The 24,493-nt window shown below is 39.8% G+C and overlaps 2 protein-coding genes across 17 annotated transcripts in view; one reads left to right on the forward strand and one right to left on the reverse strand.

The window, feature by feature from the left end:
- DLGAP1 (DLG associated protein 1) overlaps positions 1 to 24,493 on the reverse strand; it is a gene marked incomplete at its 5' end in the record, with an annotated part of 591,758 nt that overhangs the window by 29,019 nt on the left and 538,246 nt on the right. For 11 of the 14 annotated variants that reach the window (XM_081149669.1, XM_081149663.1, XM_081149671.1 and 8 more), the window contains 2 exons: positions 10,546 to 10,637; positions 15,126 to 15,499. In XM_081149669.1, coding sequence (XP_081005795.1) covers positions 10,546 to 10,637; positions 15,126 to 15,499 — 466 coding nt within the window. The remainder of the gene's footprint in view (positions 1 to 10,545; positions 10,638 to 15,125; positions 15,500 to 24,493) is intronic. The other 3 variants (XM_081149667.1, XM_081149666.1, XM_081149668.1) reach the window with 1 other exon arrangement.
- Positions 23,503 to 24,493, forward strand: part of LOC308563030 (uncharacterized protein) — a 30,628-nt gene continuing 29,637 nt past the window's right edge. Inside the window, exons 1-2 of one of the 3 annotated variants that reach the window (XM_081149679.1) lie at positions 23,503 to 23,711; positions 23,885 to 23,949. In XM_081149679.1, the coding sequence (XP_081005805.1) occupies positions 23,568 to 23,711; positions 23,885 to 23,949 (209 nt within the window). In that variant the 5' untranslated portion in view covers positions 23,503 to 23,567. Of the gene's footprint in view, positions 23,950 to 24,493 lie in introns of all 3 variants that reach the window. The other 2 variants (XM_081149678.1, XR_013999729.1) reach the window with 2 other exon arrangements.

The raw sequence follows: 24,493 nt of genomic DNA on the forward strand, positions 1-24,493 counted from the left end.
AGACCAGCCAATATTCTGGCCTAAGGAGCAAAAAACCACGAAACTAAAGACCGGATCAACCAGTATGGGACACAATACCCTGTCTGTTCTGAAGAGCAAGGGGAAAGTCACTTGTTAGAATTCACCTCAGCTGTTGCTTTGTGCTCTTTCTATGAAACCAGTTTATATTTCAATTAGAGGATTTTCTGCCCCCCTTTCATGACTTTTCTGTTCAACAGGTTACAAGTCAGCACATAGATGGTGAATCGCAGAGGCCCACTCTTGTCTCTTCTGTTTGATGGGACTGTCTAAACAAAGTAAGTCGTGAACAAAAACTAAGCACAGTCATTATCTTCAGAACACACACGCTTTGGACCTGCAGGGCACTCCACCATGCGGACTCAAGTCATAAAACCATCTTCAGGGGACTAACTCAGTCATTCTGCTGCAGAGTCCTCTGGCTTCTGGTGATCTTTCTCTTTTTCATTCACCTCATGGCTGCTTTTCAGGGCTAAATCTAGTTTCAGGAGGAGAAACACCGGTCCGACCTGCTCTTTCTTTGTAGGGGACTTCAGGTGTTTTTCACTAAGCCTTCCGTCAAGGCCAATAGATGTGGCGTCTCAAAATGCAGCGATCTTGGTATTCGTGAAATGGCACTCTTTAACTGATGTAAGAACCCGAGACATCTCCTTATGGAAAATAAAGGATAGGTCAAAAGAAAGATGTGGGGTGAGGAGATTGAGGTCAAGAATTTCTAAAAAAGAGGATCATGCTTCTTGTCCCATGAGCTTCCTAGTTAGAACAGAGCATGGAAGAACCTAGGCCTAATGCAACCCTTGCCCCCACATTCAGGGGAGAGGAACTCTCCAGCTTCCCATTTGTATGAGGTTAGCACTGTCTTTTTTTTTTTTTTTTTTTTAGTACCTTTTATTTTTAATATGTCTTTATTGATTTCAGAGAGAGGAAGAGAGAGGGAGAGGAAGAGTTGAAACATCAATGATGAGAGAGTCATTGATCGGCTGCCTCCTCCACGCCCCCGACTGGGGATCGAGCCGCAACCCGGGCATGTGCCCTGACTGGGAATCAAACTGCAATTTCCTGGATCCTAGGTCGATGCTCAACCTCTGAGCCATGCCCGGCTTGGCAGGTTCGCACTGTCTTATTGACAAACTTTAAATCTACCTTAACACAAGAATCCATTGGTTATTTAAAACCCTCTGTGTTTGACATCCTTTTGCTTGAAGATCTCTATTTTTTTATTTGTTGATTTTTTTTAGAGAGACAGAGAGAGGAAGAGAGAGAGCAATTTGTTGCTCCACTTATTAATGCATTCGTTAGTTGATTCTTGCATGTGCTCTGACAGGATTGAACCTGCAACCTTGGTGTATCAGGATGATGCTCTAACTCACTGAACTACCTGGCCAAGCCCATGAAGATCTCTTTAAGCAAAGGAAAATGGAATAGGCTTTCAACATAAAGACTCTTTCTATTTCAAATAATTGTAATTTATTTGTCAAATAAAATAAAGGGAGGAAATGGAAAATAACGACAGTGGGCTTGTTGTCATCTGATAGCTTCAAAGAGGACCCAGCATGTTGCCAGCCTCCTTTTAGTACGAGCTGGGCAGGTGCTAGTATGGTGGTGGGTCATCACTACAAAACCTGGGTTAGGAGTCTCAACAGAGCATCCTTGAACTGACTGTGCCCCAGGAGGGACTGCTTTCTCTCAGCAACCAGAGCATTAGGTCACTCCTTGGCTATTGCCCTCAGGTAACTAAAAGCCCCAGAAGTCTCCCTCACAATTCTTTTTTATTGCGGCCTTGTTGTTGGGTCAAATGGAGGCCATAGGCTTGTGGGTTAGATGCTCTTTTTTTTTTTTTTTAAACTAAATTATCTTGAAAATCGTGTAAAAAAAGAATGAGGGGTGGAAATGACACAAAGACAGACAAAAGGAGGAAAGAAAAAAAAAAAGAAAGGAAGGAAGGAAGAAAAAAAAGAAAGTGTATGAGGCATATCAGGAATTATGCCAAGTTTCAGGCTTTTGAAATTTGAAATGCAGGAATGCCACACCTTTAAAACTCAGGTGCACTGTAAGAAACTATTTGGCTAGATCATGGTATTGTTAACCTGGCAAAGAAAAGAGGTCGTTTGCCAAAGCCTGTATAAGATCAATAGTGGGTATTAGGCTGTGCAGTGCTCCAAGTAAACTGTGAGGAGTGGGGATTGAGCCAAAGCTTCTGAGTTGGCAAAGGAGGGCTGTTTCGACTGCCAGAGATCTTTCCAAGTCTGTGGTTCCCGGACTGGCTGTCAGAAGATGCTGTCTCAATTTTGGAATTTGTTTCCATGTTCTGCTTAGTTGAAAAGGCACAAATCGCTAGAAGCCCAACGTTTACATATTTAAATAATTTGCAATCAAAAGAGATCATTGATAGTCGTTGACATTTGTTAAAGGAGAAAACAATGCTACCTCTCACACGCTTATTCCACTCAGTTATGACACCATGAATTTGAATGTATGAAGCAAGGAAGATTTTAAAAACTCAAAATGTTACAGAAATAGAGGTAATTTTGGTGATAAAAGTGTAATAATCTTCTTCCCCGAGGCATGTGCTTCTAGAAACGGAGAGCAGCTCTCATAACAGATTGCTGCACTTCCCTCCAACACCTTAGCCTCAATCACAGACCTGCTGAAAGGGCAGGTGTCGTTCTCAAGCATATTTTGATGCCAGCAAGTCCCCCCCCCCATTAAGTGTCCCCTGGAGGTCTCCGTATTATCTTGCAATGTGCAAAAGGTAGGCTAGGAGAGAAGGAGATGGCTCCACCAACTGGAGATAAGAAAGACCAGAGGCTTTTATGCAAATCACCAAAATATCCACCTGCTCTCATTTACATCCATCAACATAAGTGAAAGGATCTTGGCTTTCCCTTGCATACACATACCTCCAAACACACAAATCCTACTGAAGACATTCACTACTGAAGACATTCACTGTCACCTAAACACGCTGGCAGCAGGGAACTGCACACTGGGGAGCATCGGTTGGTTGCCCCAGAGATCCCGGGGGACGGGGACCTCGGGCTCCCTGCCGCAGCGCAGCATCGTGCGGGAGGATCTTGCTGCGCACAGATAGCCAGGAAAGGGTCAGAAGCCGACATTCCAGTTATGCTTTCTACTGAATGCCTATCACTTTTGCACTCTCGTGAAGTTGAAAAACTTAAGTCAAAGCAAGTTGGGGACTATCTGTACATATTACATGATTCTATTTAAATAAAATTCTAGAAAATGCCAACGAGACAGAAAGCAAGTGGTGGAATAGGTAGGGAAGGAAAGGGTGGGTGGGAAGAAGGGACTGACTATACAGGTGCAGGAGGAAACTTTGGGTGTGACAGGTGTGTTCTGTTTTGATCGTGGTAATAGTTTAATTTTCTATACTTATGTATTTGACAAATATATGTCAAAACACCAAATTGTACACTTTACATATGTATAGTTTATTGTGTATCAATTTACCTCAATTAAGCTGTCAAAACAAAAAAAGTATATGATGGGATTTGTGCCCTCAAGTATCTCCTTCTGAGTGTAAACTGATAGAGATTATTTCAGGAGCTATTTACAAATGGATATCAATTTTTTTTTTTAATGTATGAGTTTTTAAACCCAGTAATTCCATTTCAGAAAGTGGAATAATCTGAAATTTTGAAAATATTTATTGGATAAAGGAATTTATCACAAGGTTATACATTACTATTTTGATCAGTCCACTTTTTATTTTTATCAAAATTATACATGCACATAGTTTTAAAATATCAAATGATTCTATGAGGCTAGCTATGAAAATGACAAATTACCAACCCATTTTTCTGCTCCAAGGGAGCTACTTTAAAAACACTATTTTGAAATAACAAATATTGCTATATTTTTGTATTTTAGTTTTTGTTCTTAGGAGAGATGAAGATTTAGATTTCTCTCCTCATCATCATCCCTCCTCCCCATATATTGCTTTTCTCTCTCTCTCTCTCTCTCTCTCTCTCTCTCTCTCTCTCTCTCGCACACGTGCACACACACACACACACACACACACACACACACACAAACGCACTTCTGGTCTGTCCTTGTATTTTTCCATTCTCCTGACAGAATTGCACTGTAAATTTGGATCAATAGTCAGAACTTGCTTTTATGACTACTTTATTGTGACCAGGCCTAAAAGCCAGTCAGAAGTCTGGGACTGGAAGAGGGGCTCATCCGCTCTAACCTTCCTCGTAGGTTGATCTGGCTGGGACTTTCCCTTGCAAAATCCTTGATGTTGGTAACTTTGGGTCTTTGGGTTCAGGCTGGTCAGCTGTCCACAATAGACTGTCCCCTACTTAGGCCTAGAGGGAATTTTCCTGGCTGCCAGGATTCTGGGAGCTGAGTGAGCAAGGCTTAGGGCAGGTGCCTCAACACTGTTTGTAAAGTTCCACTTACCCTCCTGGTTTAGCCTCTTATTTTCAACACAGTAACCTTGCCCTCAACTGTGCCACTGTCCTCCAGACCAGAGACCCTTTTGTTTTAGCCTCTGAAAATGAGGAACCTCCAGTCTTTTACCACAGTGAGGAAGGACTGTCACTGGCTCTGCAGATTCAAGGGGTTTTTAGCTGCACTTTCATTTTACTTTCAGAGTGCCCAACACAGTCAGTTGCCATGACTTTTGTTGGTTCTAAAATTTAAATCAAGTTACGTCTTGGACTTCTGCATCAATGGCTTTAGATTCTGTTTCTCTGGTCAGGTAAGTCGGTTATCACTTGTCTATCTGCCTTCCAGCTTTCAAATTGGCTCTGTGTGTATCTGTGTGTCTGTGTGTTTTCCCTCTCCTGTTCTCTTCATTCTTGGCAATATGTGTAAAAAAAACCCCAAAATCCTTGTGCTATCAGGTAGTTTCAGAAAGCCTCAGAGATAGATGTGTGTATTTTGTCACCATGTTTAATCAAAAGTCAGTCTAGAAATAATGTAGATATTCAATAGCAGAAGAAAGGGGAAGCAAATTATGGCCCATCTATATTTTAAAATATTGTGTAGTCATTAAAAGAAATACTCGTCAAAAATTTTAATAATGAGAAAACTTTTGCTATAACATTAGTTGATTTTTTAAATATTACTAAATTTTAGCCCTGGCCAGTGTGGTTCAGTTGGTTGGAGCATCATTCCATAAACCAAAAGGTGGTGGGTTCGATTCCTGGTCAGAGCACATACCGGGGTTGCGTGTTTGATCCCTGGTTGGGTGCGTGCTGGAGGCAACCGATCTATGTTTCTCTCTTCCATCTGTATTTCTCTCTCTCTCTCCCTTCTTTTCTAAAATAAATTTTTTAAAAAGAAAAGAAATAGTACTAAATTTTATACATAGGATGATTTCAACAATTTTGAAAATGTTCCTGGAAATGTAGCCACTATTGAAAACAGTATGGAGTTTCCTTAAAAAATTAAAAATGGAACTGCCTTATGACCCAGCAATTCCACTCCTGGGTATTTATCCAAATAAACCCAAAACACTAATTTGAAAAAACATACGCACTCCTATGTTCATTACAACATTATTTACAATAGCCAAGATCTGGCAACAGCTCATCAATAGATGAGTGGTTAAAAAAGTGGTGGTACATATATACAATGGAATATTACTCAGCCATAAAAAAGAATGAACTCTTACCACTTGCAACAGCATGGATGGGCCTAGAAGGTATTATGCTCAGTGAAATCAGTTAGTCACAGAAACTCAAATATCATGTGATTTCACTTATGGTGGAATCTAAAGAACAAAATAAACTAACAAAATTGAAACAGGCTCATAGACATAGAGAGTGGACTGGTAGATACCAAAAGGCAGGGGGGTTTGGGGAACGGGGTAAAAGAGCTGAGGAGATTAAGAAATACAAATTGGTAGGTACAGAATAGCGATGTGGATGTTTACAGCTTAGGGAGTACAGGGAGTATAGTCAATAATATTGCAATGACTAGGTGTGGTGCAGATAGGTACTGGAAATACTGGGGGAATGCTTTGTAAAGTATGTGATTGTCTAAGGACTATGCTGTACACCTGAAACCAATACTTAATAATATTGAAAGTAAAGTGTAATTGAAAAATAAAAAAAATTAAAATACACACACAAATACTACTTCAATACTATTATTACTGCTACTACTACTATTTGCTTTTACTCTATGCTTACTATATCCAGGCAGTGAACTAAGTATATTACTTTCTTATTTCATTTATCTCTTTTAACAACCTTTTGGGATATATATAATTTTTGTTCATGTATTAACATACTTGTCTAAGATCATGTAACTTCTAAGTGGAAGGTCTTAAAATTCAACCTGGGCAGCCTTAGGGTATCAATATAGAGTGAGATTCAATGACTATTTAATATTTTAGAAAGTATCTTCATACTGATAATTTTGAAGTTTGGAAACTTTTCACAGTAGGAAATCAAGTTGCTTAGCTGTGTCTGCTAAGCTTTTATGAAAAATAAATATGGTCAGAAACAAGTAGCCCAGGGAAGTTTGATGCTTTTGCTTTGTTTTTCTAATAAACATAAAATAGAATTCAAATAAAATAAATTAAAATAAAATAAAATGTTCCTGGAAAAAGTATGGGTAAAGCTATACTAATATTAATTCATGGTTAATGGATAAGATTATGGGGGATTTTATTTCTGTAATTTATAAATTTTTATAATATATAAATACTATCTTATTTTCTTTATTATTAGATTATTCAATTATAGAAAATATAGATTATATATATGTACACACACACATATATGTAAAAAATCAGTTTTTTCAAATGCTCCAAACCCCATCAAAGTGGGTTAATGCAAGAAATTTCGTTTGAACCACTGTTGAAACACAATTGTTACTTAGCAGGAAAGGGGAGATCCCTGAGAGGCTCTTAGCTTTCTCACCTTAGTAAATAGAAAGGATTGGTTTATTAGATTTGCTAATTATCAGCTTGAAAGATAGGAAGACCTCATGCAAATTCCTGGGGAGAGTCAAAAGGACCAGAAAGAATGGAGACAGGATGCTAGGAAGCACTGGCATAGGGAACCGTGGCAGAGGTGAGTGTTCCTGGGGGAGGAGTTGACAAGGTTTGCCTGCTTTGTTTAGCATCAGTCCTGCATGTCAGCAAATACATGCCGTGTGGATCCCGTCAAACAGGGCCGCTAGCCAACCCGTGAAACAGGAATTGAGGAAAGATAGCTAATGTTTGATGGAGATAAGGAGTTTCTTCATGGACTTAAGATAAGCAGTCCTGTTTCAAAACTACATGCATTCATTGTCCCTGGCTCGGCACTGCCATGGCATTTTAACTAGTGACCTTTCGACGGCGTTCCTGTGTGCAGGGCCCCACCCTGGGGCAGCCTTGGAGAATGAACGGGGCACATTTGCTATCAATGGCATTTTGAAGATGTCATGGCTGCCTTAAAGCAGTCAGTTACCTAGTGCATTTTACTTTTTACTAATGAGTTGCTGACTTTTGTTTGATTTGGAACACTGGAGAGCACCCTGCATTTACAAGTCTGCCCTTTAACAGACAAATCAGCCAGGTGGACTTTGCTCTATTAGTTTTGGTTCCTAATTTGTGGTAAACTCAAAAGGTGATAATGAGTCTCTTGGCCTGTTACAAAGCCTTCCTCTTCCTCTTTTTGTACTATCTCTTTCTTTGGCTCAATTTTCTTTCTTCCACTTTTTGTTAGGTTACTGTAGAGTATCAGTCTGTTTATTTGAGGAAGGAAGAGATGGAATGTATTGACCATTCATTGTGGAAACAACAGTCTCAGCTTTATCACTAGATAATTTAAGAAAATCCTCCGTCTGTCATTAGGTAATTTCATCTTCCCAATTTGCTTTTTAAGCTCCTATGTAAATGAATTACTACCAGCAAAGTTATAAAAAGAATTATAATTAGAGACAGAAGATATAAGTAATCCCTGACTATTTGACAACGGATTTCTTTTGGAGATGTTGAAAAGAATCATTAGCATCAATTTAAATGCTTATTTACTTTACGGAGGTTAACTATGAAGTGACCTTTGAGGAAGGGTGTGTTTTAGAAAGTTAAGCACCAAAATTGGGTCTGTTAGCTCTTTGGAGAATAAATTTAAAATAAATTACTCAGTTTATCAAGGAACTGACCGTCCTACAAACTTCAAGAATTCATTAAATGACTTTGTCATTGTATTGAAAGTCATCATGGTACCTAAGGTTATCTAGATTTTCTCCTAGAGGAAAGGAGAAAGAGAGAAAGAAACATCAGTTTTGTTATTCCTCTTATTTATGCATTCATTGGTTGCTTCTTGGATGTGCCCTGATGGGGGGAAAAACCCACAGCCTTGACATACTGGGACAATGCTCTAACCAATTGAGATATCTGGCCAGGTGTATTAGCTTTATTGTCTTTTGCCTTTCCATATAAATTTTAGAATTGGTATATTGATATCCACAAAATAACTTGCCAGGATTTTTATTCGGATTGCATTGATTCTCTGTGTCTGTCTGTCTCTCCAATTTTGGGGGTGGTGGTCTGTCCTGTGACTTTACTTCTCTGCCTGATTTAAGAAGAGTTGTTGATTTTTCAATTTGTTCAGCTTTTCACTTGTTAGGACAGAATGGGGACTTCTAAGCTTCTTATATGCCAGACCAGAAACTGCCTATTATCCTTTCCACATATAAGGAAACCAAGGCACAAAGATATTTAGTTATTTGCTCAAGTCCCCCCAGCTACTATGTGGCAGAGCCATGACTTGAATGTAGGTGTTCTGGTTCAAGAGTCTGTGCTCTTAATCACTACACCATTGAGGAAAACAAGCAAGTCAGGCTGGTGGGGAATGAAGAAATATGTTTCCTTACGGTGAAATCTTTCATGTCTCCTAAGTTTACATTTTCAAAAAAATTTCTAAAACACTTAATTAAAGAAACACATGCCAGAAAGGTTGGCTCAGAAATAATGATTACCAAAACTTTCAGTAAATACAATAAGTAAACATTTTAGAGTAAAGGAAAAAAAACCACTCCTAAACCTGCCATTTTTACAGACTACATTTCAGCCCTTGTCCATCTTTGTGAATATTATACATTGGTATTATATATGCGTGTTCAACTTTTTCACTTAACATTGTATCATGAGAATTTTCTCATGTTTCCACATCTTTTTTACAAATTACATTTAATAGCTGTGTAATATTCTATCTTGGTGATGTTATGCTATAATTTACAAAAGCATTCTCTTATTGTTTAACACTTGATAATTAATATTTTTCTTTTACAATAATAGGTAATGTTGCACAATTGTTTCCCTTCCATTGACTGACTTCATTAGAATAGCCCCATAAATGTGATTACTGGGTCATTGGGTATGGGTAGATGTATCACTATTGCTAATTTTTGTCATATTAGTTTGTAGAAGAGTGACACAAATTTCTGGGCTTCTGGCATTGTATAATTATATAAAATACAATTATATAGAAAGCCTCTTAGATGCTAGAGCAGTGTGAATACCAGGAGGCTCTAAAATAGAACTCCTTCCATGAACTGATGCATGACTTCTTTTCAGATTTTCAGTATATGTTACAGGTAGCCTTGCAGATAGCAGACATTCCATACATATTTACTGAATTGATAAATGATAGATGAATGAATGAATGGATGAATGGATGGATGGATGACATTTAACTGATTCTTCCTAATTAACACACAGAAAGTTAGTGGCCGAGTTGAGATGATGTCTTGATTTATAACATAGAGCTCTTTTTCCCACCATAACTGTAGTGTTACTCTATTCACCAGGATTTGCTGTATATTTAGTATGTGTAAAGCATAGTTCTAGAAGCTGGGGGTAAAAAATAGAGTTCCATACATTATGGTCCTCACAGTTTGATCAAGAAACTAACACACCTCTCTGGATCATGTTTTCATTTATAAAAAATGTACTGACCTCAGAAATACCTCTGGATTCTGTGACCTTCTGAACCTCTAACTTTCCCATTTCTAGATACTATGACTCTAGAAAAAGCTGATTTTAAAGAGCATTCTAGAGGAATGGGTGATTCAGGATAATGATAGGGAATTTTCTCGTTTTCCTTTTCCCCATCCATCCATCCATCCATCCATCCATCCATCCATCCATCCATCCTTTACCATTCATTGAATGCATACTAAACACCAAACACTATTATGTGCCAGGGGAAAAAGGGGAATAAGAGAAGTCCTCTTCTCTTAAAAAGTTTACAGTGCCAAATAGGAAGGTTTTTTGAAGAGAAATAGTTTTGCAACACAACAGTAATACGCACAGTGCTTATGTGTAGGGGAATGTGATGTGCTTACTCTACTATTCTAGCTCAAACTTAAATGGAGTGGTCTCTACTGCAAAAGTAGAGGAGGGAATCGGCTTATGTTTCGAGCTCTCCCTCTAAACGCTCCCAAAAGTTAATGGGAAATATCACTGAATCCTGTTGGTTTATCACGGGGAAAAATGCTTGTACCATACTTGCCCACGTGAAGATGAAAGAGGACCGATGCATGTGTACTCACCACTTCTCTTCTTCTACTTGCACTCCCACGGACTGGAACTTACTGGGTGCTTTATTTTCTCCTGCTTTCTCAGGCTCTTCAGCATCGTCCACCTAAAGAAATAACCAAATATGTAGAGGTGCTCCGTTTTAGTTATCTCACTTGAAAAACAAATGTTATACTTCATTAGAAACATCTGCACTTTACTAAATATTTTGTGATTTGTAACAGTTTTCTTCAATATTTTTGTATTTAATGAGAGCCATAACTATGTTATTATAACATGCACTTTGACTCTGATGCAACTTTAGTCATTTAAAAGGTTCTTAATAAGTGTCTATGATTCCTCCATAGATTTGTATGTATTTACCTGTGAGCACTATGTTGGAAGGGAGCACTACATGGTAATATGTTCTTGGAAGTTCTGAGTTGGCAGATAACAAAATATAAAAGAAGGAAGAGAATGAATTTATTGTAGTCAGAATGATTGGTATTGGGAGATTTAGGTATTTACCTCATTATGATAAACTGTAGAATATCTTCATTTATCCAGCCTCCCAAACTAAGGAATTGGCTTTGAATATTACTCCAAAGTTTCTAAATAGTTATGTATATATTACAGCTCATGTAGAAAAATGTGTCCATATATAACTGAGAGCCTATATGATAGATTAAGCCTAAGACAAATTTGAAATAAATTTTATGACTATTTAGAGCAAATAGATTTATTCCTCTCTTTTCCAATGCATTTAATAAATTATTTTCACTAAGTATAAAAGCAATTCAATGTAAGTTATATAAAATTAAAATACAGGAATATATAATGTAAAAGGCTAAAATCTCCTAAGAATTACTGTCAATAATTTGATGCATATTTGACCACCTCTTAATATATATAATATGTTATATATAAAAATGATTATTAATACTAAATTTACACAGATGAGATTATACTATATATATTTTTCTGCAACTTGTTTTATTCATTAACACTGGTATGATTTGGGCATTTTACCATGTTAGTAAATATAGGTCTAACTCAACCTTTCTTTTTGGTTACCTAAATATTTCTTTTAATGACCATGTAAGCAGCATGGGCATCAAGGTAATTTTCTTGTTTTTGCCATTACACGTGGTACCACAGTTTATATGTATCTTTAGAACAATTGTCAGCTTGATTGGGAAAAAATTCTTAGAAGTAGAAATGTTAAATGGAAGATAGTGAGTATGTTCAGCTGTAAAAGATATTGCCAAAGTGCTCTTAAAAGCATTTATCATCCTGCCATAATCAGTGTGGGTGTATCCATATCCCTACACCCTCATCAATACTAAATACTGACAAACTTTAAAATTTTTGCTAATATCACAGGTCAAAAATATTTATTGGTCTCTTGGACTCCTATCTATAAATCGCCTATTCATATCTTTTGCTGTTTTGTTGTTGTTGTTTTTTTAATCTATTAAGTTGTGTTTTATTTTATTTATGGGATCTCTTTATGTCTTATGGCCCTTAATAAACCTTTCTCTCTTGTATGTACAGTAAATATTTTATTTTGTTTATTATTTGTCTTTTAAATTTTGTCTTTCATTATAGAGAATCTTTAATTACTACTTAGCCAATCTAGCTTTTATAGTTTAGAAAGGCTTCCTCTAACCTGAGTGTATATTTTAAAGTTCTCTTGTATTTACTTTTAGCCTATCATTTTTTTTATGTTTAATTTTTAAATCCACTATCCTGAAATGTTTTTGTGTAAGACATAAAACATTCTTTTTATATCTACTTTTAGAGATCTAACGTTCTCTCCCTTCTCCAACAGATCACCAAGTGATGATCTGGCTCTTACTAATGAATCTTTTTGATTTGAGATGCCAACTTTATCATGTGTTATTCCCATAGATATAAGCCTGTTTTTGGTCTACTGATCTACTGATCTTATGGCTTCTCTCTCTCTCTCTTTCCAAATATAATTTCATAATAAATTTTGATATTTTCTACAGCATGTCTTATTCTGTAATTATTATTTTTTAAATGTAATTTAACTCCAAAAGTCTTTAGTTATTTTGAGGTGTTAAAATCTTCTAAATAAACTTGTTTTTAGATATTAGATAGGTGTAATATATTCTTTGTGAAGTTTAATTCTGTTGTTTTATAATATTTATTACTAATGTGAATGGACTTTTTTTGCTCCATTACATTTTCTGTTTATTAATAATATATTAAGCCTGGCTGGGAGTGGCTCAGTAGTTGAGCATCAACCTAGGATCCAGGAGATCAGGGTTCGATTCCCCATCAGGGCACGTGCCCGGGTTGCAGGCTCGATCTCCAGTTGGGAGTGTGCAGGATGCAACCAATCAATGACCCTCTCATCACTGATGTTTCTATCTCTCTCCCTTCCTCTCATTTCCTCTATCTGAAATCAATAAAGATATATTTTTTAAAATAAATAAATAAAAATAATATATTAAAGAGTTATTGATTTTTCTGTATTTATATTGCACTCTTTGACATACTGAATTCTAGTAGTTTTTCAGTGGTTTCTGTTAGATTTTCTACATGGACATGTATTATCTGCAAATAAAAGCAATTTTGCTCTTCCTTTACAAAATATTTTTTAAATACACATCTAGTTCTTAGAATATGCCAAGTACTGCTCTAAGTGTTTTGCTTATTTAATCTTTTCAACAGTCTATGAGGTTAGTGATATAATTATCCCCATTTTACATATAAGATTACAGAGAATGGGGAAACTGAAACTTAGAGAGGTTGAACAACTTGTTGGAAGTAACATGGTAAATGTAGGAGCCAGAATTTCAACACAGGCAATTTGGCTTCAGAATCTATGCTCTTAACCACTTTGTAAATCTACAAATTATTTTCCAATATAAGGACATTTTTATGAATACTAAATTGAACAGTTAATAAACTTGGCATAATGGGATGCTTCAGACACATTCACCATTTATTAACTTACATTTTCAGATTTTTACTTTGTATTTTTTAAATTTTTCTTTTAAAAAAATATATTTTAGAGAGAGATGGAGAAAGAGAGAGCAAGAAACACTGATTTGTTGTTCCACTTATTTATGAATTCACTGGTTGATTCTTACATGTGCCCTGACCTGGGATAGATGCATAGATGTATCGTCTCTCTTACCCAACTTAGCACCCAGCCAGGGCTTTCCCCTTTATAATTATAGGCAGATTTTTTTTATTGTGGTAACATATATAAGTAAGTTTCCATGTTAACCATTTTAAAATGCACAGTTCCTGGGGCACTGAATACACTCATGTTGCGCTGCTATCACCACTACCCACCTTCTTAATTTTTCTGTCATCCCGCAGTGACACTCTGTACCCCCATGGGAAGCTGGAATTAGTAAACTTAGTTCTCAAAATAATCCTATGAGGGACTGAGGAAGAGAGAGGGTCAGGAAGATGAAGTCATTTTCCTAGGAGACACAGAGGACTGAGCCCTGCTCTTCCCCACTCCCCCAAATCCTGCGGTGACGGAGGGGAATTAGCTCCTAGGGACCTGGGGAGGCCTGGGGCGAGGCTGGCTTTGGGCCCGTGCCTCCTGCTGTGCCATTTAGTCCCAGCACCCTGGCTAGGAATTCTTTTAGGAACTTGACAACTTGTGTTATGGTAACCTGCAGGTTATAAAAAGCATTTGACTCATCACTATTAGAGAAAGTTTAACTACCCTTTAAAAGTGGACTCTGCAGAAATGGTCTGTAAAAATACATCATTATTGGAAAATGAACCCCACACCTGGCTTTTATGTGCCCTCGTGTTGGTTCAGCGTGGATAGATTTATTAGACACCATGTCAGGAAGTTATTATTCAAAGGGCACCTGCAGAATAGTAAACACAACAAACTGGGAGAAAAGAATGACTCTTCCCCATTGATAGGAGGAAATTTCTAGCAGGGTAAGCCAAGCTGAACAGAGGTGAAAAACAAGAATCAGTTTGATGTTATCTTTGAGGAGCAGAAAACAGTGAACTGAACTGAGAAGCCTGATGAATTTTCTACCATTTTTATGAGATGCTTGATTAAATAGCCAACAATGACACTGAAACGGCTGTGCATTCCTTCCTCCTGATGCTGTGAGGTGAGTAACTGCTTTCCACACCATCAGGCTCTTTGGTCTTGCCCTCCCTCCCTCCCACGTCTATGAGGAGTGACTCACATTTTTGTTCTCATCTGGTTACTCAAGGGTGTTGAACATACTGTAACACAACCGGACAACCCAGGTTATTCTTGGATGTCCACTCCTTTGTTGAGAATCAAAATGTGCATTAGGAATTGAGGGCACTTTGTGTTTGACTGTGTTCATGTTTGTTTAATTATCCTACACTTTGAGTCACACATTCAATTTAGAGAACAAAAACAATAGCTGCTATCTATAGACATAATGCCTTCATGATTTTTGTTCATTGTGCTTAACTATTTAGGGAGTCCAGAGCCAATAATTTGAAAATCTGGTCCTAGGCATAGTTATATCATCCAAAATGGCAAGACAGCAAATCTTCTGGGAAAATATAAAGTCACATGTCTGAGTTTTGGGTTCTTAATTCAAAGGATGGAAAGGGAGGCTATTACCTGTATCCCAATAGACAGGCATCGGTTTTTCTTAAAGTGATCCTTCTTCCTGTCCTCTGTGGTGATGGTGGCTATGGTGGTGGTGGCGGTGACGGTGGCGGGGTTGTTACCCATGTGTTGACTTGCAGGGCCGTGGATCTGGGCATTTGCGGCTTCGATGGCGGCTGTCAGAGCCTTCATACTGTCCAGGCTCTCCGTGGAGTTGCTCAGTCCAGACTGGCTGATAATATCTCCTCGCTGGCCCTGTCCGTCCATGTAGGCATCCTGGGCAGACTCTGTGCTACTCTGGGCTGTGATAGAAATGAAAGGTTTCGTGGTAGTTCTGGGTGGGACTGGAGGTGGTGTCTTCTTATATGTTGTAATGCAAGATGACACTGGAAGACAGTGAAAACAAAGACACTGTGATTTCTGCATGGGTTTTACTTTCTGATATTGCAACTGACATTCATTGGAAATTAGGGCACATGAAACACACTAAGACATTTAACATGAACACAAGTCCATTGACAGACTAAGTGAGATTCCTGCTTGGGCCCTTAGGGCCCTCTGTGAGGTGACACCCCCACAAAACTGAGGGGACGTAAGACTGGAAAACACCAACCTCTGAGATGGAAGTTTCTGAAATGGAAATTAGTATGAATCAACATAAAATATACATGATTAGCCATCTGTAGAAATCTTCTCAGGCAACAGTGCACCCTGAGACATGATATATACACATGGATAAGGCCAGTCTCTGCCTTCTCAGGAAAATATCAAATATAGGTAATATTAAACCAAGTAACCCATTAAGGAAGATTCTGATGGTTGATAATAAACATTGGAAAAAGAAGAAGGAAAGCATAGACGTTGTGAGGATGTATAATCCTAATAACAGTGTGAGGTCCCTGGGAGGAGGTGGCGGGTGTCCACCATGTTATCATAGCTTCCTGCAATTTGCTTTTTATCAAGACCCAGTTTTCCCCTTCCTCCTCCCCTTCCTTCCTTTCTTCCCTCTTTCTCTTTCTTCCTTCCTCTCTCTTTCTTCTCTCTCTTTTCTCTCTCTCCTTCCTGGGTAGGTGCTCACTATTAAACTTTGTTCTGAATTTTTTGGTGGTTGTTTCTGAGCAGAACTACCTACCGAGAGGGATTACATTGCACCAAAGTCTCCTTTCATTGTAAAGTAAATGGTCGTGCTAGTTTATAAATCAGTCTCTGCGTGTGGTCCGTTAGGGTGCACTCCCTAATGTGCTGTCCTTCAGGGCGACTTCATCACTCAGGCGCCTGCATTTGCCAGTGAGGGGTCCTCCTTGCACCTGTGTGGTTTAGTCGAGGTCCCCCGAGGCTCCCGCTGAAGCAGCCTCCACAGGCCCTCTCTCCAACCGTCTGATTGTAACCCTGAGGGTCTCGAAGGAGCTTTACACACTGGTTTTCAGCTCTCCATTTGTGTAGCATGACAGGAAAATACAGATCAAAACGAAGCATTAAGTGTCCAAGTGGGAACTCCCTGCCAGTGAAGAACAATTCCTTCACCAGCTTTCTAAAGACTTTTGGTTAGTCCCTTTAAAACTTGGTTCAAGCTATGGTGTTTCCATACTTTCTCCCTGCCCCACTGCCACGCCCAGCCCATCGTGCCGTTTCTACTCAGCTGGCGTCCCTGCTGCTACGCCAAACCAGCTGGGCCTGACCGCACAATCCCACCTCCTCACCTCTGGCTCTAACTGGCACTGACAGGTCGTCTTGCAGAAGGAGATGCTCGTTGCAATACTTAGGATGTTTCCTGAGGCCACTCAAAGGAAGCATCCGATAATGAACAACAACCAGAAAGGCCCTATTATACTGTCCTGCGTTTCCACTGCCCTGTGATTCAGAGGAATTTCCTTAACGGTAAAGACATAGGGACAGAGATGTTTGGCTACTTCCCAGGGATTGCCTGACAGTTGAAGGGAAACCCCCCCCACAGATGTCACATTACAATATCATATGTGCTGTTGGGTAAAGGGGGGAAGGTGATGTGAATAATACATATGTCACCTCTCAGTTACCTGGGATAGATGCTGCTGGAGGTTTACCCCAGGAAAACCTTCCATTTAAGATTATTGAATAAAACACACAGCTTGACATTGGAACAGAGCTCAACAATTAGTCCTGAGAGGTAACGCAAACAGCGGAGGCTCACAGTGCCTCCAAGGAGAAGAACCAGTCTGGTCTCAGGCTTTCCCACAGGCCACAGTGAAGCTCTGGCCAAGTAATGCAAGCAGGAGCATTGCCGATATTTCACCTCACTCAGTTCAGTTTCATGCACCGTCACTACCTTCAGCTTCCTAGGAAGGTCTGAACAGGACAGCCTCGCTCAGGCAATGCTCAGTCTCAGGCACCCATCTGAAGACCAGAGTGGGTGAGAGGACGAGTGACCATAATTAGGACAGAATCTGTCTGTTCTAATCAAATGAGACTAGGTCATTTTATTACTTCTCCTAAAACAAATCTTTACAGAATGAACTCATTATTTTCTTCAAAATGGATTCTCAGGACATATGACCCGCTCATAGTCCAAAGAAACTCAATGCCGCATTCCAACATCAAATGTCTGATATTTTGGATGATTTACTGCTTGTGGCTAGCTGCCCCAATTTCCTCTTTTAATGTGGACGGTCAAAACTAGACAATGCAGACAAACAGAATATCATTTCGTTTGCTGTGATTTACAGTAAAAATTCTGCCACGATGTGATAAATGTGATATGGCGTTGGAGGGGCACATTATTTCTGTTGTAATGACTGGGCTTGGAGACACTCCCTAGGGCTGATTGCAAGTTGGTGGCATCCACGGGCTGTTGCCAGCTCCTCTTCAATACCCACAGGAATAACTATGGGTACCCTGAAGGGAAACGAATTTTGCCACCTGGAAGCTGCTTTTTGGGATATTGATCTTAAGCTGTTTATTAAGAAACAAAAGGCTCAGAAAGAACCTTTGCCCTTCCCCCTTTTCCTGCCCAGGAGATTCAGACAGAGAAACCTGCTGTGGGAAAGGAGCCTTGCCTTAATCACCTTAAGAATCTTCACCTTAGCAGGAAGACTCCAAGCCTCTTAGCTAGGCAGCCCCTGTGTCCCATTGTTTCTGAGCTGCCTAGCAAGAATTTGCCTGCCCAGTATGTTCACCTCTTCCTCAACTACCTGTAAATTGCCCATGCTCACTTCTGAACTCAATCCCTCATTGCCCCTTCCCTTCTCTCCTTTGTTCAGAAATGTCTTATACACCCAATGTTGCCTCATGGTCTTTCATGGAATTTTCATGCCTATGTGAATTTCCCATCCATTTGTATTAAAATTTTGATTTTCTCCTGTTAATCTGTCTCTTAATTTGATTATTGGCCTAGCCAGAAGACCTTAGAAGGTGGGAGGAAAAGTATTAAAATTGTTTTAGCCCCACAGTACTTTGATCAATGGGGACTTCCAGAGGCAGCAGCAGTGCCAGAAGTCCACCGTGCTTAGATTGGACAGGGACAATCCTGGGGACTTGTCTTCCCTAACAGGCTGGCCCAGCCCCAGTGCCCAAAAGAGGTAAGAGCTTAAGATTGTCCCACCTTGAATAAGGGGGCTGAATAGAGGACAGGAACCGTGAGCCATACTTTATCCCAGGGGCTTTATGGTGACGTTTTACTGCAGTGTGGAGCTTGGCACAATTCTGCCGAAAGAGTCACAGTCAAGGTAGCACCACCTGTCAGTCATCAAACAGGAACAGGAGTTCATATCGCTAAGGCTGCCTTTTGAAGCAGAAGAACGAAGATCCAACACGCAGCTCACAATTCTCACATTCCCTTCCTTCTCATGCCCCAAATCTTCTGCATTCAAGGTTGCTCTAGAAACTCTTCCTCCAGTTTTCCCCAGCGTCACTCTTTCCTAGTGTTTCAGGCTAAGCCCTAAACTTGCTTCTCTTTTTGTTTTTTAATTCTACTCTCATGATAAAACACCAGGAATGACTTAGAATCCACTGAGGTCTGAGTGCCAGGAAGAGTATGGTAGAGGAGGGTGAAGCACACGCTAATAAATCTTATCTGGTCAAAACAGACAGAGAAATGAGTGGCTTATAGACAGTAAGCGAAATACTTCATTTGTTTCTGAGTAACATTCTCAAAAAGGTTGATTTCAAACGCAAGTGATCCTTTTGTTCACGTGGGACTTGAAAAAAACGAGATGTTGTATTTAATCATGACTATAGCTTTCTTTTTCTCTGATAGGTTTATTTGTTCATTTCCATTTAAAATGTTTTTTTCCCCTTCTCTAGGTCCTGATGATATACTACCCCAGCTCAAAGTTGACTGAAAGGACTCCCATCCACTTATAAGAAGAGCCATCAGGAGTGGGGTGCCAGATTTCACTGACATCACTTTCATTCAGATGCTATTGTAGAGCACAGAGACACATTTAGTTGGTTTTTACATCTGAGTTGGGAAGTTATTTTTTAAAAATTTCACACAGGAAACAAATGAGAACAAATTCCTATCTATTTCAGCTTCTGTATTATAATATATACTATTATATATTGTCTCTATTTGCATAGAAAGTTAATGCTAGTGTTGTAAGCCTTAGGAAGGCCTGTGTCAGAAATTAGTTTTTTCTGTAGCAGGGAAGGTTTTCTGGAAAAACATGTGGACTCTCTCACTAGTCTGTTTATCCTTTGCAATCAAGAGCGCACATATGTCAGGTGGCCACGAAATAGATGTAGGATCAAACCCACTTTCTTTATCTTCTTATTTATGGGTTCTTACTGGCTAAGCTAATGGGTCACATACTATAAAGCTATGTTGAGGAATTAGCAGTTCTTGGTTGCTAAATTTTTAGAAAGAATTTTGAACACAAGAACAAGCCCATAAAAGTCAATTGTGCACATCTTCTCCCAAGTCCGTGTTCATTGACATTTCATTGGTAGCTTGAAACTGACCTTGGTATGAGTATTTACACCATGGAAATTGGCAGATACTGTAAACCAGTAGGTGTCCCCCTGGAGAGCCCACTGCAAAGCATTTCTAGCACATCTCTGTGTATGGAGGTACTACATTATTTAAAATGTAGTCCACACACAGGTGTTGATTCACAAACTATTTGATGAGTGCATGAACATTGACAGTAAGTTTTTAGAAACTTTTCTAGCAATTCTACAGAATAGTTTGTCAGTTGATTTTAATAACTGTGGTCTTGTTTTTGTGTGCTTTTGTTTTTTTAAATTTCCTTTTCCTATAATTCATTTTCATTGCGTTTTACCAAAGTATTGTTCGCAACAGACTGAACATCAAACAAACAAACTGATCCATCACTGGAGACAGTTTGAGGAGCATAAGCCAGGTAGAGAAAGACAAACATCACATGATCTCACTTATATGTGGAATCTAAAGAGCTTAATAAACTGATGAATGGAAATGATTTAATGACATGGAAGCATGGATCAGACTAATGAATGTCGGAGGGATAGAGAGGGGTGGGTGGGTGGAGGGGGAGAGATTAACCAAAGAACTTATATGCATATATGCAGAACCCAAGGACATGGACAATGGTGTGGGGAGGGACTGGGAGGGTGGGGTGGGGTGGGGAGGAATGGGCCAATGAGGAGAAAAAGGGACACCTGTAATATTTTGAACAAAAAACAAACAAACAAAAAACCCCAAAACAACAACAACCCCCTGGCCCCCCCAAATAAAACAAAAAACTACAACAAAAAAAGAGAAGCATTTGGATAGTCTGAGAAGCATAAGGAACATTTTAAACCCCGTGGACAGGACAGAGGTAGTGCACATGAAATTAAGAACATATTAGAGAAGTAACTTGAAACTACAGGCTACTTTAGAAAGCAAAATGCTGTACAAAGGCCAAGAAAAAAAAGAAAAGAAATGTAGAAGGATCTAAATTTGGGACCTAAAGAGATTACTGCACAAATGCAGGATGGACTTGTGGTTTTAATGTCAGATAAGTTGCCTGTTTCTAATGTGGATGAAATGGAGCCACATACGAAACCTGACAAACTCAGGGAAGCCCAGTGTGGCAGCCTTACAAACTCAGAAACCTAAAGTAACCACACAGGATGGTCTGAAATTAAAACTTTTTAGCTAAAAGCAATTTATGGTGAGTAGTCATGTCCTAGACTAGAATCTTCCCTGACAAAAGTCAATCTTCGCTTTCACTAAGCCTATTGTCTTTTTGCGTCTAGGATAACAGACCTGATAAGCACATCTTTGCAAAAACAAAGTAATTTCCCTTTTTCAGGACCCCTCAAAACACAGGTGGAGACCACAAATCCCTTCATTGTCATTGTTATCATGTTAGTTGTTGGCTGTTACTATCCTGTACCCACCTGTGTACCAGAAGTATGTCTATCATTTTACTTTTCATCCAATCCCAGAGGACCCCCTCACCCTTGCTTTGCTTTCTCCCGCCTCACTGGTCTATCACCAATGGATTTCATGTAACCCACTTATGTCTTCTCTTTTGATTGCAATGTATCAAGCAGGATACAGAACTGCCATTTTCTGGAGTATTTTGTCTATTCGTTGAGGTTTTACTTCCCGGCAACTGTCATCAGTTTGGCTCAAATAAACTCACAAAATTCTCTACAGGTTTGACTGTTTCTTACATTGACACTAAAAAGGCATGTGCGGGTAGATGGGTGATGTCTAGGACGATGGAAGAATCGTTGTGCTGCAATTCATTGTGGGCCCCTCTCTTTAAGGGTAAACTGCAGGGTGGTCTGAGGAGAGAAAAACCGTATCTTATGAGGAATGGTTTAAGGGAAGGGGCTGTTCAGTTTGCAAGGGAAGGAAGACAGGGGTTTTTAATTTTTTCGAAGGCTATTGTGTAGAGGATAGCATAGACTTGTTCTCTATAAAGCCCCAAGGGAAACCACAAAAGTGGAAGCTTAGAGAGGCATAAAAAGTAATTCCCCAGGAGTCAGTTGCCCAAAGATGGAATATGGGGACACTGCTAGGTAGTGAGCACTCAATCCTCGGAGGTGCTCAAGTACAGACAAGCTCATCTTTTGGCTGGGAAGTTACTGAAACTGCACCACCATCTTGAGGGTGCCTTAAGTAGGTGACAAGGTTTCTTTCAAACTGGAGCACCAAGGGCTTAATATGGATGAAATCCAGAAAAGCATTTCAGAACAGACCCAATGAGAGCAATGCTCAGTAGCTGAAGAAGGAAGCCAAGAGATGGGGCCAGCTAACGTGATTAACCTAATCAGCAGAGAGTGGATTCTTACTCTAACAAACACTGTGCTAAAAATTTAATACACATGGTCTAATGACAGGGGAAGATTTCATTATCCCCATTTGTTTGATGGTAAGACTGAGGCTCAGAGCACGTAAGTCATATAGCTACTAAGTGATACATTTAGCATACTCAGGGCTCCAGGTCACATCTCTTTTCCTTCACCCAAACCACCTGTATTCATCCCTCCATTAAACCATCCATTTCAACATCTTGTCCAATTAAGCTTAATGCTTCCCATCAAAAACTGCCAGGAAACTGCTCCTAGCACAATACTCTGTGTCCTGCAGGAACTTGTCAAAGGTTTGGAGAATGAATGAATTTGGAGTGGCCAACAGGGGTGTGCTAGCTGCAACTTCAAAAACACTGCAAAAAAGGGAGAAATTCCACAAAACAAAATACACATGGAAAAATCACTCCCGTGTTTCAAAATATTTACAGCATAACATTTACAAGCCACCCAGAGCGTGGTGGTCAGTGGTCCCTGCCCTGCCGGCATCGTGGTGAGAAGGTAGAGGGCTGTGGGGTGGGGGTGCAGGCTTCTGGGACAGGAGCAGGGCTTCCCCGCCTTCTCTCCCGGTTAGTTTTGGCTCAAGGGACGTAGCTATGAGAACGATTTCCACTAAAGTCACCCTCCACGGAAACCACAAAGACTAGCTAACCTTTTCTCCATGGAAATAGAAAAAAGCACGCTTGTGTGAGCGCGTAGGGGGAGGAGAGGGAATGTGGACAGAGAGGGAGGGGTGGTGTAATAACTCTTGTAGTCATAAGACTTGCCAGTTGGTAGTTACTACTATTCCAGACACTTCCTAATGCCAGACAAATGCCCCAAGCCTGGGCATGTCTGGCTCAGAGATCTATTCAACTGATAGCAGCCGGTTCTTGTGGGGAGAACAGATCTTTCAGGGAGCAGTGCTCTGAGGCTAATCAAACACAACATTGTTCTAGAAGGAAGAATGGAAAGGTTTGTTTCAGTCACAACTTTTTAAAAGAGGCACTCAAGTTGTTTTAACAAGTTGCTACAAAACTTGGGCTTCCTGAGGTGAGCCTGCTGCTCACAGTGCCTGTACTGTACCAAAATCCAGAGAGGGAGGGATCAGAAAGTTAGTCATTAAAAAAGAAGGGGAAAAAAAAGCCCCAGGCACTTCATGCCTGGAAATGATGTAAGACGCAGCCACTCCTCTGTTAGAACTACAATCAAACAATGCTCAGGCAATCCACGGCAGCTGCTCTCCAAATGTCAGCGCCAGCCTGTCAACAGAGCTTGAAAGCCACCAAGCTGAAGGACTTTGTGCTGTACCTTTCTCGCCCACATTTTCCCCAAGCACTCTCAGGAACCTGGCAACAGGTAACGTGGCAACCTTTGCTTTATAAAATGGCAAGTGGCATAATTTCAGAGAACAAATGGATTTTTTTAAAGTCAGCTGTATCTCCTACACCACCCCCACCCCCAAACCCCTCCCTCCCAATCAAAAGGCTCAGAAAACAAAGTACTTTGTGACTGACGACTCTACTCTCTAGTGTCCCCTGGTGGTCGGGATTGGAACATCACCGATGGACCTTGAAATCTGCTGCTCCGCTCCAAGGTAAGTCACGCTGCGGAAAGGCATGGACAGCTTTACTGGACTTGTCTTCCAAAAAAGCATAAAGAGTGGAAGTCAAGACTCAGAATGTCTTGCTTTTTAATTTATCGCCTTAACAACAATTTTACTCTAACTGCAGGGTAAGAGTTCTGGGTTGAGGTTGCAGATATTTTTTTTTAAAGCAGCATCCAGCGTAACATGTTTTGTTAAAATGGAAAGTTGAAAAGCAGGAACTGCTGTAGCCATCTGGTTTGGTGGATGGCAGTGAGGATTCCTGCTGGGTGAGACATGCATTTTCCGCTTTTATCCGAATTTGTGTGTTGAATGAAGAGAACTTTCTCTCAGGCAGAAGCATTTGTAATTCACATTGCTGGCTTTCCCCCTTGCCTATTTGCCAGGATTACTTAGGATTTCCAGACTGTGGGCCCAGCCTCCCAGAGAGCACGCCTTACAGCCCCACCTTAGTTCTTTTATCTCTGTGTGGGGCAAACACCCACAAAAAATGCCAAGGGCAGTGTTTTTCTTTCGTCTTCCTCAGGTACTCCTT

The sequence above is a fragment of the Miniopterus schreibersii genome (genome assembly GCF_964146895.1).
Source record: "Miniopterus schreibersii genome assembly, chromosome: 10".
In the NCBI taxonomy this organism is placed as follows: domain Eukaryota; kingdom Metazoa; phylum Chordata; class Mammalia; order Chiroptera; family Miniopteridae; genus Miniopterus; species Miniopterus schreibersii.